General features: G+C 31.2%; 1 protein-coding gene across 1 annotated transcript in view; it reads left to right on the top strand.

Annotated features, from left to right (window-relative positions):
* Window positions 1-15,133, top strand: part of LOC149805530 (transmembrane protein 62-like) — a 41,891-nt gene extending 26,758 nt beyond the window's left edge. Inside the window, 3 exon segments of the mRNA XM_089950135.1 lie at window positions 877-1,002; window positions 4,222-4,340; window positions 5,217-15,133. Of these exon segments, the coding sequence (XP_089806261.1) occupies window positions 877-1,002; window positions 4,222-4,340; window positions 5,217-5,504 (533 nt within the window). The 3' untranslated portion in view covers window positions 5,505-15,133.
* Window positions 15,134-15,411: the final 278 nt, after the last annotated feature.

Genomic DNA, 15,411 nt, shown 5'->3' with positions numbered 1-15,411 from the left:
AAGTTAAGTGAATCTGACACATCAACTAACAATAAAAATTAGCATCAGTGAAAACACACAAATATGTATATAAGATACTTTCATGAGAAAAATAAGATTTCTAGGTTGAGGAGTCTAAAAGTCTAAAAGAAGCGTGAACTTGTCCTAAATCAGCATTTTGCGTTTTACCTAACTTTATGTTGAAAGAAAAATATGGTTTGTCCAGTATTGTCTTACTTTTTACATTGTAATTGTTTTGAAAGCATTTAATATAGATAACTTTAGCTATGATTTTCAGCCTTGTGTAAATGTATTACATACTGTAACCATGAAAAAGCTTTAGTTTAGGCATATATGTTTTAAATTTAATTGTATTATACTATGATACAACAAATGTTGATGCCAACAAAATTTTGTTTGTGAATAATCAGTGTTGCAGAAATACAATAAAGCCTTTGTTTAATTGCAACCAAGTAAAAATGTAAAATTGCAGTATTTGCCAGTAAAAGTGCTATAGGTTTTGGTCATGGCATGTTTTCATGGAATATTTTAATTAAAAATATTGTGTTACTTAGAAAGTTAATATGTATAAATTCTCTTTATATAATAGAAACATTTGTAAATATATATGAATGTACTCTAACTTGACTAAACATTGTTGTAAGTGTCCTTACAGAGGAACCATAGCATCCATGAGGTCACCATCTGCATGCCATCTATCCAATACATGAAATGTTGCAGTGCGCATTTTAATATTAAAAAATGTTTTCTATATGTGCAGATTGTAGGAAATTAAGGACAATTATGTATCAAGGTTTATTCTTGTATTTTAAAATCAAATAGATTTACCCTATTCTTATTAAAATGCGCTAAACAAATATTTTGTAACTCTTTCAGATAGGTGGTTTCCTATTGGCCTGCTGTCTAGTTGTTTCAATCAGTGGGTCTACAGAATATGGCTTGTCTCTCAAGTTGGAGGTCTCTTCTACCCACTTGTGTTGTTTGCGGCCTACATAGCTTTAGGTATGTGATTTTCTTCCAAACTTAGATCCTGTTTTTTATTAAATAAAATTTCTTGAATATGGCAGATTAATCTTTTTTAGCAAACACCCCACCCTTACCCCAACCAATGTTTCTCAATGAAGGAGGTACATAGTATTACATTTGTTTTGTGGCCTTATTAACTTGTCACTCAACAGTGTTGAAATACGTAATAGCTTAATATCAAGAAGATATAGGTGAAGTCATATTGTCACTATTTTCAGTTAAAATTTGGCTTGAGTCATTTACTGTGATGGATGAAGAAATTTGACCTTGCAATGTTAACCAAGGTTTCTTCAGTTATTGCTAAATTACTGTGGGTATTTGTACCTGCTGACCACATTTCTAGATTCTGTATACAATACTTATTAAATAGCCCTCATTTTTGTTTGGGTATTTTTATTTCAGGTACAAATACAGTTTCATCCCAGTAGGATACTTGCATGCTACCACAACATTTTAGCCATCAACATTTTTTAAATCTTGTTTCATATGAAGATACAATTAAATTGTTTAATGTTTTCATCCTATTAACAGGTCTTGTTTCTTTTTTTTTTGTTTCATTCCATACTAAACATTGTAACCACATAATGTATTTTTACATTACTTCTTAATTATATTATATATTGTATATACACACCTATAAGTTGACTAAAATTGTATTAAATATATCCTGATATGCCGTATCATAATGCACCTGCAGATCAGGATCTATGTTGTTTTTTGTTCTTCTAATTACTCCTATCAAACTGCATGGACCCATATCTGCCATTGCATTATGCGATGCTAGACTTGGGTCAGTACAGTTTGCAGTTGTATTTTCGAATGCTGTTAAAGTTGTACTATGAGTATATCTGTTGATCCATGACTACCCCAAAAAGGTCTCTAAAAATTTTCTTAAGTGCCAAAGAATTTGTAAGACTCTTTTACTAACAAAGAATCAGCACAGTTACAAAGCTCAATATGATCTGAACATTAATCGTTGGTTTCTATAGCAATTATAGTGCCTAATTAATTATTATCATGTAAAGCAATATTGATAGTTTACTCCTTATCCTAATTAGTGGCATATTTTTATTTGCTTATGTAGGGTATGAAACAAGATGAGCAGTGCCAGTTAATGTCTTTAGAATCAAGTGACCTCTGGCTTCTACTGCTCTGTGAGGCAGTGATGTACCATAATTCTTATAATTGTTTCTACCATCTAATTTGTCATGCACCATCTGTGCATAAAATCATAAATAAATATATCAAAATATTTCATACATACAACTTTATATATGTTTTCTCAAATCCTTTGCATTTTACAACAAACAAGTTATTCTTAAAAGATTTAAGTTTGCAGAAAAAATAACAAATATTATGGAATCTTGTAAAAACAAAATAATAGATTAAAATCATCAATAAGGAAGACATTGTTCTGTTAATTTTTTTTATACAATTTATAATATCATGTTTTTGATGTGTTATAATTGATTCAAGCAGAGAAGTTCATGATTCAAATGGCATTGAAAACTACCATTGTACTATTGAGATACTTTCAATGATCGAAGTATTCTTTGCTAAATTTATGTTATAAAATTGTGAGTAATTTGGTACATTTTTAATTGAGGCATCAGATAATGATGCAGGAGATTTAAGAAATAAAATAATCACTATTTGAGTTAAGAAGTAGACATTCATGTTTCAAAAGACTTCTGAAAATATATGATTTAAGTATGTAAAACAACCAATATATTATTTGCTAAGTATATGTGAATAACATAAATATTTGTTAACTTGGGGTTAGTTTTTAACTGCAGCATCAAGTAATGAAACAGAATAAATAAATAAAAGAATCATCAGCTGAAGCAAGAAGACAATTTCACATCTCAAATGACTTTGGAAAAATACTGATGGATAATTTAGATATGAAATGATTGTTTGCTAAGTATCTGTTTAATGTAGTCTAATATGTAAATATAATATTAAAAACAAAAATATTTGTTAACCTTGGATAATTTGTTAGCTGAAGAATTAATAAATGAAATGAGAGATATAAAAGAAAAAATTCCAAAGTTTAATGATACAGAAAAGCCTTTGCTCATCTTGTTTTGAAAGAGATATTGTTTTGTTAATTGTGGATCTACTTTGAGTGCTATCTTTATCAGCAAAAAAAATGGACAATGATCTTTACAGCACATAATCTTGAAACAGTATTGTTAATGAATCTCTGTTATTAAGTCATTTGCTGTATAAAAAAAGCACCTCAAAGCATTTTAAAATGAATTCAGAAGCCAGTTGATGTTTTCTTATTCTGTACAAATTACATCTTTTGACATGCCAAAGTCAAGACCATAAACCATTGGTCAAGTAGTGTTACTGTTTAATTATAGTAAGACAAACAAATAAAAATAAAAAGCCATGTCATTCATCCAATATGACCACCATGATAACTATCTTGAAAATCTTGTTATAGCTACTCCTCCTGAAAAGAACATCATATCAGTATAGGATTTTAACCAGAAGATTAATGATAAAATCTTGTTGGTCCTAAATGAAAATAGTACTGATCTGACATCAGATATGGCCACCATGGCAGGCATCTTGAAAATCTTGTTACCACTATACCCTTTTATCAAAAAGTCATATCACCATTTAATTTTACTTGAAGACTTTTTTCAGCTGTCTAGTAGGTCCCAAATAAAATAATGCTGATATATTTTCCAATGTGACACCATCGTGGCCATCTTGAAAATCTTTTTATTGCTATTACTGATCATGTCAGTGTAGGTTTTAACCCAAATACTTTGTTATATCCAATTGGTCATAAATGCAAATGGTACCAATTTTATATCCTAGCGCCATCTTGAAATTCTTAATGCTATTCCTTCTAAATGGATGGTGATATTGGCACAGGGTTTTCACCAAAACTCGGTGTTTGCCTTAAATGAGATTATTCCTGATCTTACACCCAATATGTCTGTCACAGATGACAATTTGAAAAAATCTTATTGATCATGTATATCAAAGATATCAACACTCAGCAATTAAAAAGGCAAATTGGTCTGATCTTGAATTCCTGGAAATTGTTTTCCAGCGTCAGCCCCTTTGAGAGTCTTTTGTTCACTAATATCAGCTGAACAAATTTCACAATCTTTGCAAAACATAAAGACTTGAAAGAAGTTGCTTTATTTTAATGCTCAGCATGTACATTTCCAGGTCCTTGGTTTGTTGGTGAGTTGTTAGAGGGACATACAGGACTTGTGTTCATATGGGGCTTGATAGTGAAGAGCTCCTACATTCCTACCTGTGTGACATATCTTTATGGAGTCTTTCAGGTAGGTCTTTGGTAAACATCACCTGCCTAAAGCAAATTACTATGATGTTTTAGAAGTCTAATAAAGCATCAGAAGTTTAAATGTACATGTACCACCAGCCAAAACTACTTGTTTCAGTTTTTCAGGTTGTGTGCGTATGAACACTTAACGCTAGTGCTGATCAAATCGTTATTAGAATGATTCCATGATTTGAGTAATTCATCTTTTGTTACGAAGGTTTTATTTCGTTTTTGATGAAACTTACATTGTGTAATTTGTAGGAAAAGAAAGATGCATATGAATTTAAAGGTAACTTAAAATGTGAAGCAATGCTTGTGTAAAGATAGGCAAAATATATTTTTTTAAAACCTCTATGCAGTTTTCACAGGAGTATAAGCCATAGTGTTATGTCCCAGAAAAATATAGTAAAATCTTCGAAAACAAATGCATTGTATGTATTTACCAAAAACGTTGTTGACCTCCATAATGCCAAAACAAAATGTTTGGTAACATTGGTATAAGGTTAAATTTATATCTCTTCAGAAGTTTATTAAACTTTTTTTATTGATAAACATTGTCCCCATCCATGTTTCTTTGCTTTGTTTTGTTTCTGCACCATTAATTTTGCCTTAATTTTTGTGGACCTATATTTTGTCAGTAAAAATAAATGTTGTTGACAGAAATGATTTGATGTTTAAACTGAACAAAAAAGATCAAGACTTCCTTTACAGTCAAGGTATTCATGGTTAGTTTTTTCTTTAGGTTGGTATCTAATAGTTTTCAATGCATTGTCTTTAATGCCACAATGCAGCATTATTTTAGGACTTCACTTTATTATTGTGTCCAGTGAAAATAAGATTTGTAGTCAACCTTGATTCTTTATTCTCACTTTTTCAGCTGCTTACATTCAATATACCTCTACTGATGTTTCTGGGATATCTTCTACACTTCTGCAGATCTTCATTGGCAGCTAGCAGTCTTTTTTGTCAAATTAGACACATTTATCTCCCTTTATTTGCTCTTGTCACAGTCAGCATATACATGGCTTTAAATGAGTTTCCCAAAGCATACGGCACAAGAGCATTGATTCTAGGACCAGTCCGTACTGGATCAGTTATTCTAGCTTTAGTGTTGTTTTATGTTGCCAAAATTAATGCTTTCAGTTTACAATCACACAGAAGCTAATTTGAAAATTTATTTAATTTATTGGGGTTTTTTTCTTGGAAAGAGAAAAATAGCTTGTCTGTTAGACAAGAACAGGAATAAATAATTGCTTGAACCTAAGATTTAAAGATATTGCATTCCTGGTAAAGTTGAATATTTGTTATCTTTGTCAGCCCAATTACAGATTAATGTAGAAATTTTATATAAAATATGGATGTAATATTATCAAAATACTTTGTTTTAATGGTTAAGTATGTTACCAAAGATGATAGGTTTATACAGAATGTGCATGATTGAATTATACAGATGCATTTTATCTTGATTGATTATATATGTTGAAATCTATCTTTAGTTCTTCGATGTCATTATTTCGAAACCTAGATACTGGTAAAAAAAATTGGTAAATAATACCTTTTATTTATGCTAGGCCATGAATGACTGGATTTTCTAATAAATATAATGTTGATAATTCATTTTAGTGAAATATGAAGAAATATTTCTTTCACTGCTGTCAAAAGACATCTCTAACATTAGGGGTGCAATGATGTATCGGCTTATTGCTGTTTGCTGTTCTGGCAATACATACCACAGTATGGTTTTCTTTAGCATGATTTTTTCATGATCTTGCTTTCATCCAACAAATCTAGGTATACCACATAATTTTTCCAATTTAAGTCAAGAACCATATTTTCTTTTTTGCCAAGGTCCACGCTTAGTACAAGATTGCAAGGGAATGTAAAATGGGGCACAAAGTACCATTATTCTGGCAAAGTTTAATTGGGGGATTGCAAGTCAAGACCAGGGCTATTTTTCCAGTTACAAATATTCATTTATAAATTTTACTTAACCACAGATATTTATGTCCAGTTTGTAATGACACTAAATAAACAGTACTCAAGAGTCTGTGTTCATGAATACATCAATTCCTCTAAAATAATTTGTTTTTGTATCCAATGCCCAGAATATACATACAACATAGAATGCAGCATTGCTGTTATGGTTGATATTTTAGCTTTAGAGAATATAAAGAGAGAGGAAAACATTTAAACAAACAGCAGCTGCATCTGATATTTTCCATGTGAAATACATGGTCAGTCCGATGAAAATGCCTATATCACATTAACTTCCGTTTCTTGTCTCCATGTATTGATTAGATATCATTTTTCAAGTTAGTTGACAGGGGTGTAGACCTGAATTTTAATTTTCAGAAGAAAAAAAAATCCTTTAAAAAAATGGAGTGTGAAATTGTTCACAACAAAAAAGCAAAAGGTGCAGTTTGGGAATTTTAAAACACAGAAATGGAAGTGAGATATTTATTTGCTAATAATTTGACTGCTTTCATGTGTTTGTAGACTTGTTTCATTGTTATGTTAATTTTTTATGTTCATTTGACTACCATTTGATGTCTTATAAGGTAACATCACTTAAAGATGTTGTATTTTTCAAGTGGTAATGTTATAGTAATTATTTTATTGTTTTCATTAAGTGTTACTGTAATGCACTACTTATTGAAATATTGTTTGGTATATCACAATATATCGCAACACAGTTTTGGGCATATCATTGCACCTATAGTTAACATTATGAACAAAAATTTGAACCCCCATTTCTTGTTTGCTTAGTCAGATGTTAAGTATGACTGTCTCATGCAAGAGCATCAGGTTCGAATCATACGAATTGCTCCTTTTTCTGATTCTTTAAATTTGTTGTTTGTTTGCTTTTTGGCTTGAATTATGAAAGATAATTATGTTACTACTGATATTTTTGGTTTAAATCAGTGGTTCCCAAACTCAGTGCCTCCTACCTTACCCTGTACAAAGCATTATTAAGCATTAGTGCCCCCCCCCCCGGTATTCCCAACTCCCCCCAGAGGGCAGTACCACACACTTTGGGAACCACTGCTGTAAATATACACAAAACACAGCAGAACATGAATGGTAAACCACTAACATTATCATATGTGATACTGTAAGAATCTTTTACCTCATTCTGTTATAATATTGCCAGCCACTATCATTGAGCATAAGTTAAAAAGAAAATATAAATTCTTGTTCTGAGTGAGTAGTCGACATATTACAGAAATATTTTCATTTGTGGTTTCAGCACTCATGAAAATACAAAGTTTTCCACCCACTGTATGAAATATATTTGTTATTTACTCAGTACATGTACAAGCAAATATCTTAAATGTATTCAATGATGCCATCATCCCTGCACAGGTCACTTTTAACATAGATGACATTTTCTGGATCTGTTCTGCTAACGTTTAGATGATTATTTGTAATTTGTTCAGTGTTTTTTTCTTCTTCCAGTTTTCATTTTCTTTAAATAGTTGTACTAAGTATAAATTTTTTCAAAACATAAACTTCCATTAAAATCTTTACAACAAAGAAAACCCCATTATTTCAGATCGTTTTATTTTCTCTGCTTTAAAGTAAGTTTGGCTTGTGGTTTATGGAATAGCAATACTTTAAACGACATATGATACTGAGGCAAGTAGAGAAAAGGGCAAACCACAGTAACCAATCCAGGCTGATCCGAAGGTGGGAATCAAACCCTCACCCGGCTGATCATGAACTTAATGCATTAACCCAAAGGTTTTAATAGAAGGTGGTAGCTGGTGATTTTCCACAATATATTTGTACAAGAATTGCTGCCTGCAATTCCACAATTTACGAATGTTTCATTCTAAAGCTGATAGAATACACTATTTTGTCAGACATGATTCATCCAATTAAGATTAGCATCATCTTTCTACCAATGAGGATCGGTCTAAGCCTTGAACATGCTTGTTTTTTTTAATGTTATCATTACAAGCACATGCTTAATATGCCATTCAATGTCAAAGAGAACCATACATGTTCATTCTCTTTCCTTTCACACCTGATTGATCTTGATCAACAGTTGAGATCACCTGTAAATAATTAGGTGAGAAAGGCACGCACTTGACTTTTAGCTGAATAATAATTCAAATTTTGGTTTGTAACAGATTATCAGAGTTTAGTAAATTATGCAATGTGAATGAGATGGCATGAAACTAAGTAATATGCATATTTATTGTGATTGACATGTCAAACATTTTGTTTATGGTTTGACCTAACTACAGCAGATAGAAGTACATGATGAATGTAAAATACAACATGAATCCATCACACATATTGTGACATATATTAAACATTTACTGAAAGTGAGTATAGTTTCTACAATTCTTTCAGAAACAAATTTTTAATTTATTTATAATATGTAACATTTTCTGCACATAAACTGTATTATAAATAGGTTAGCATCTTCTACCTAGGGGGTTTCCCATACCATAATATATAATTTTCTTAAATTGATTGTACTTATTCTTGATTTTACCCAGTAGTTTGTGTTTTATTTTAAAATCTAAGGCTTGTTTATTTTCTGTATTATTCTGTCACCTGGCAACTTATGATTTCTTTCAAGACTTTAATTTTACATTTTGTTTATTTTTATCCAGTCAGCAATTTAAAGATATGGATTTAATTTCAAGAACTAGGGACGTATTGGAGTGGTTCAATATCAGATTCAGTATTAGTTATCCTCATGATTCTGCATCATAAAATATTTTTCCTTTTTAATAAGATGGAACCCATAAAATCATGCACAGGAATAACCCCAGTGATATGATTGATAAATATTAATTTTAAATGGAATTCTGTAGTATACAAGAAAGCATTTTCAAACATATGTCAGTTTTCATTAAGAAAAGGCAGTCTTACTCAGTGCTTATACACCTGCTATTTTTCCAACTTAGCCTGCTGCTATTATTTCTTATTGATCCGCCACTGTTTTTTAAGCACTGTGTCACTGCTGCTTTTATTTCTTATTGAAATCCCCATTTAACCACAGAATCACTGTTGCTTTTATTTCTTATTGAAATCCCCAATTAACCAGAGACACTGTTGCTTTTATTTCTTATTGAAATCCCCAATTAACCAGAGACACTGTTACTTTTATTTCTTATTGAAATCCCCAATTAACCAGAGACACTGTTACTTTTATTTCTTATTGAAATCCCCATTTAACCAGAGTCACTGTTACTTTTATTTCTTATTGAATTCCCCATTTAACCACAGAATCACTGTTGCTTTTATTTCTTATTGAAATCCCCATTTAACCAGAGTCACTGTTACTTTTATTTCTTATTGAAGTCCCCAATTAACCAGAGACACTGTTACTTTTATTTCTTATTGAAGTCCCCAATTAACAAGAGACACTGTTACTTTTATTTCTTGTTGAAATCCCCATTTACCCACTGAGCCACTGCTGCTCCACTTTAAATTTAATTGCTGAAATTAATACTTGATTTTAAGTTAATAATATTATGTTCTAACACCCGTTCTTGATCCTGTGATATATTTATACATAGTTTTATTATTCTGAAATGGATGTAATGTACATGTAGTAATTATCAGTCTGCATTAATATGCATATTACTTTAATTATTCAATATAATGCTGAAATATTTCAATTACAATTCAACATAGCACATTAATTTTACACTTCACAAGTTTTCCAACAGTAAATATCAGTATATTAAATTTTGTGCTTTATTATGATAATTTGAATGCAAACTTTGAGCTTTAATGGTTCTTTATGTAAGATTTTAATGCAATGCTTTATTGTAATAATTTAATGCAAACTGTGAGTTTTAATTAATCTTTTCAGAATTCTTTGCCATAAAAATATAAAATGGACCAAGTTTCACATCCATATTTTATTATATTCCAATAACCAGTATTTGGGATTAAATTTTCTTTACATTGATGGAGCAACATTTTGTCTGTCAGTGAATGTGCAATTACTATGTACCATTTTAAAAAAAAAAAACATTTATGTATTTGTTGCTAATTATTACTTTGCTGGACATATTACATCAGAACATATTGATTTGAATTTTTAATTTTCGTGTTTTCTGTCCCTATTCACAAGTTTGTAATTTAAGTTAGATCATAATGTAAATGTAATAGTGTTGTGTTGTGAATAAACCAAACAAAAACAACATTAAGGGTTGAGTAATCACAATATCATATCAATACATATTTTAAAGTGTTGCTATTTGAGTTATAGACATGCTTAAGACAGATGAAACCAATTTTGTTTCAGCAAAAAAAGATCCTAATAAAAACAAGAGACCCAAGTGTGCCTAATACTGCTCACATGATTTACATAACTTAGGAAAGCAGTTGCCTGTTTCGCTATGCTGGCGTCTGTGGTATTGTAAGAACATAATCCCAACCTTTTTATATCAGATTGATTTTTCCTATTTCATTATGACCTGCATAGGCTTTTTCCAAATATAAAGGTATAATTATTTTGCAACTCTAGCTCACAATTGACTTATCTAGGTCTGGTTGATATAAACCTACTTATAGGCTTTTTTTTAGAAATCTGATAAGAAATTCAGTCTCTATAGAAATAACATGTTCAGCCAATCAGATGCACCATCACCTTGTTAAAATGCCCCCATGCAGATCTCACTTGTTACAGAACCTACTTAAGACCATCATGAAATAATCTTCTTTACGAAGTTTGAGCAAAATCCTGTATAAATCTATTCCCTAGTATGATAAGAGATTCAGCCAATCAGATTCAATACTACCTCATAAAATGTGTAGATTTTGCCCATAAACTCATTTGATATGTTCATGATATAAAACTATTTATGAACATTGATAAAAAGTTCTGACTGCAAATTGTCATTACAGTGTTGACAAGCTTAGCCAATTGGATGTGAAAATACTTCATTAATAAGTGTTGATCTCACTCATTACCAGACTGTGTGAGATAATGATGATACAAGCATACATTCTAAATTTGATCAAAATCAGATGAGATTTATGACCTACTGAGTGGTAATAAACTCAGACACTCAGATGCAAGATAATCATTAGAACATTGATCTAACCTGTTCCATATGAGACTTTCCAAGATCTCAATGATTTAATCCAGTATTCTAAGTTTCATCAATATTGGATCAGAAATATGGCCTCCAGGGTGTTAATACGGTTAACCAATCAGAACCAAGATCACTTCATTAATATGCATGTATCTCACTCATTATTAAATTCACACAAGATCTTGATGATATAAGTTTATTTTGAAGTTTCATCAAAATTGGATTATATTCTCTAGAATGGTAATAAGTCGTTATTGGATGGACAGTGACCTTACTATAAGTTCAAGCTACTTTATAGCCAGGTCAGCTAAAAGGGCCTTAAAAGTAAAATTGCCATATAAACTGCACAACAGGACTCATTCTGCATTATTCAATAGGATCCATTCTACAATGAACAATATAATCCATTCTGCAATGCGGCATGAGACCCATGATGCAATACACCATATTAATCATTCCTCTGTCCCAACAGAACCCATTGTAATGTTTAATTTGATTGTAAATTTGGTGGTTATGGATAAAAGTCTTCATAAGTACATGCAAGATGAGCTTGTACCAAAATTTTTTTTTTTTCATTCCAGTTTAATGGTAGTATTTATCAATATATTAACCACCTTAAGAGTTCCAGTCCATAATTCGAATAAGTTAATTTTGACATCATTAAGGTCAATGATGATTTTTCCATGTTCCTAATGGTAGAAGATCTACTAGTTCATTTGAAATGTTTTGTTAGAACATGTAGTTCTATGTATGTATATATCCTTTTGATTGATTTGTGAATTTTTAGTACTGTTATTTGTAATGGCTTGATTCATGACATTGTGGGACCATTATACTATTGATCAATTTGTCCCTAATAAATATCATTAGTTTAATGCTTAGGGCTATATAAACTCTGACCATGCCAAAATACTGTGGTTTTAATATTTAAAAATTTAAATGAGATTACAAAAGACATGCCTTTGAACAACAAAATGTTTTGGAAAGTTATTTTAATTATTTTAGTAGTTGATTAAAGATGATGTTAACTAACTGCCTTTCATTTGCAAAGTTGAGGAGGGCTATTGTATTACCCTGGGTGTCAACCAATGTTGTTATCGGCAGCTTCACATATGAAAGCAAATACATATACATGTATACATCATCACTGCATCTCAACCATTTTGTTTCCTTCCCTTCTAGGTCCCAAGCAACTGTGGGGAGTAGGATTCCTAGCACTTACTACCTGGGAAGGGTATTAAGGGGGCTAACCTGTACACTTTTGGTTAAGTTTTGGTATTTAACTCAGGTTGTTTCCCCTGTATACATAATATTATGCCAGGAATAGTGAAACATGATGAGAGGATGCAGTTTGATAAGCGCTAAAACCTCATTACTAAGGTAGGTCACTGTGATCTGCAGTTCATGCTTCAATGTTTGGTGTTTTAAGTTTATTTCACAAGCATGTTTATGCTAGAGAATCGTCAAACTGGATGACGATGTATTTCCATTAGTAGCACACACATAAAACAAAAGAAGGTCACTATGAGTTACATTTCACATTTTACTGGATTAGGTTAAGTTTTTGTATTTAGCTCATGACCACATAACTTTTTTGCATCCTGAATACATATACCTGGAACCTTGAAACATGGTCAGGTGATGCATAAGCACTACACCCACATTACAAATATAGGTCACATTGAACCATATGTTTCACTAGCTGGTTAAATTTTGTGTTTAGCTCATGACCACATAACTTTTTTGGCATTCACACCCACATTTCAGATATGGGTTACATTGATCAATATGTTTCACTTGCTGGTTAAATTTTGTGTTTGAACATTTCAAATCATTAAACTAGACAATCATATACATATCTGTTATTACCACACTCATGCAAAAAGGTCCTTGTAAACTACATTTCATATTGTACTTATTTATGCTAAGTTTTTGAGTTGAGCTTGTGGCCAAAATGTTTTAACATGCTGTGGACATCTTATCTGATGTAGAATCATGAAACAGGGCAAGTCAGTGTATCTTGACAAGTACTGTTCCATCTTTGTAGAAGTAGGTCTTTTAATAGCCCATATTTTACACTTCACTGACTTGGCATAAATTTTGTATTGGATGTTTATTTCTGAGACACTGTTCATGCTTTAACCATCAAATTGATGATGTGCATCTCTATTAGTAAAGAGAACAAAAGAAGCGCATGATGACCTATTACAGGCCTGGTTAAAATTTTTGTTGTTGGCATCACACATTAGTTTTTGTACATTTTATGCATACTGTCCTTCCTAGGATCATAACAATGTGGTGCATCTTGATAAGTATGACACCTTATTGCAAACAGATTTATGTAACCTATATTTCATGCTTGAGTGAGTGTCTTGAAATGTTTTGTTTTAAAGATCATTTTTATTGGGCAATGGTTTTTTTTTGGAATTATGAAACTTTATAATTGGATGCATCTTAGTATTACATTATTAAAACCAAAGTAGAGTAATGTCAGCTACATTTTGTGCTTTACTAAAATGTGTGTGTGTGTGTTTAGCCATGACATCACAGATTTTTTCCATGTTTTATATATCATAGCCTAAACAGAAGGTCACTTCTATTAAGTGTTGTTCAAAGTTGCAATAAATATGTTTATTCAATGGTAAACATTCCATATTATTGATTATACTTTGTATATTGTGATACGCTATCCTTAACATACTAACTGTAGTGCACATGGGAAAGAGTATAGGAATTAGATGATTGGATTTCATGGTTTTAATTTGAGGCATCAGCAGTAATGGATAATTAAGGTAATTACTGATGTATGAACTATGCTTCAGATGCTGGCTGTATTTGCCAGGTCAGAATCTGTGACTTTCATCAGCTAAATCTGGTGTGTATGGGTTGGGCATTGAAAATACCTTTTAGGCATATTTTAATAGAAACGATTTAACCAAAAAAAATGAATAAAGAGTTGTTATGAGTTAATTATATAACCTTTACTTTCATACAGAAAAGTATATTGTCTTATTGTTTTATCTCATTTGTGCCCTGTTAGTGTATGTATGCATGTATGTATGTATGTATGCAAACCATTCAAACCATAACCAGATAGTTGTTGTACTGTAATTGTATCCATCCTTGACTTAGTAAACAGTGTAATGTTCCTTAATGGACTGCACTGTCCATAAGCATTAATAGATAATAGCAAGATTAGAGACAATCTCTTTTGTCTAACATTACATCAAAATTTATTGTTTTTGTTCTGATTGGTAAAGATTTACCATGCTTAGATTTCTGAAGAAATCTACCAGTATGCGATTGAATGGTTTGCAGTCAATCTGGATGGGTAAATAATGTAATTTTTTAAAACAGAACTAAAAGTCCAAATGAAAAGATCCAAAAACAAAACCATTTTGCAGATGGAATAAAATTTTCTTTGTCATGTCATTATTATTGTTCTTGTATAATAAAGTCATTGTTGTCAAAGCTTACATAGGTTTGCTGGATGGTTAGGTGCATCCTATATGGGCATTATATGTAGGCATCTAGAAAAACAAGAATATTATTTCAAACCATGGCCATATTATTTTTAAGTAACTATAATGGATGCAGTACAATTTCTTAACGTTTCTTTGTTGCATAATTTATTAGCCCAAAAACAAGTGAGTTTGTTTATTTATTATTTATTTATGTTATTGTACATTTTGCAGAATTTTGTTTTCTCATTAAATATTTACCCTGAGCTTTGTTTCCTATTTTTTCATCCACACACAAAGAAAATGATTGCACAGAATTTTTTTTGGCATTAATCAAAGTAAATGTACAATAGATGCTGTTACTTTTGCAACTGTTGTATATGCACCCCAATTTATTATTGTATGCTTAAATGACCCATTGAGAAGGTGTGTAAAGATGAAGGTTAGGAGTCTCCGTAGCTTAAATTGATGGTAAGAGCATGAGTCCCAGAGATAAAGACAGACCCTGGGACTAATGTCAGTAGCATATATGAATTTCTCTTTT

Source organism: Sinohyriopsis cumingii, chromosome 2 (assembly GCF_028554795.1).
Source record: "Sinohyriopsis cumingii isolate HCF-2022 chromosome 2, ASM2855479v2, whole genome shotgun sequence".
Lineage (NCBI taxonomy): Eukaryota > Metazoa > Mollusca > Bivalvia > Unionida > Unionidae > Sinohyriopsis > Sinohyriopsis cumingii.
The sequence above is the reverse complement of the archived record's forward strand: the minus strand, read 5'-3'. Positions and strand labels throughout refer to the sequence as shown.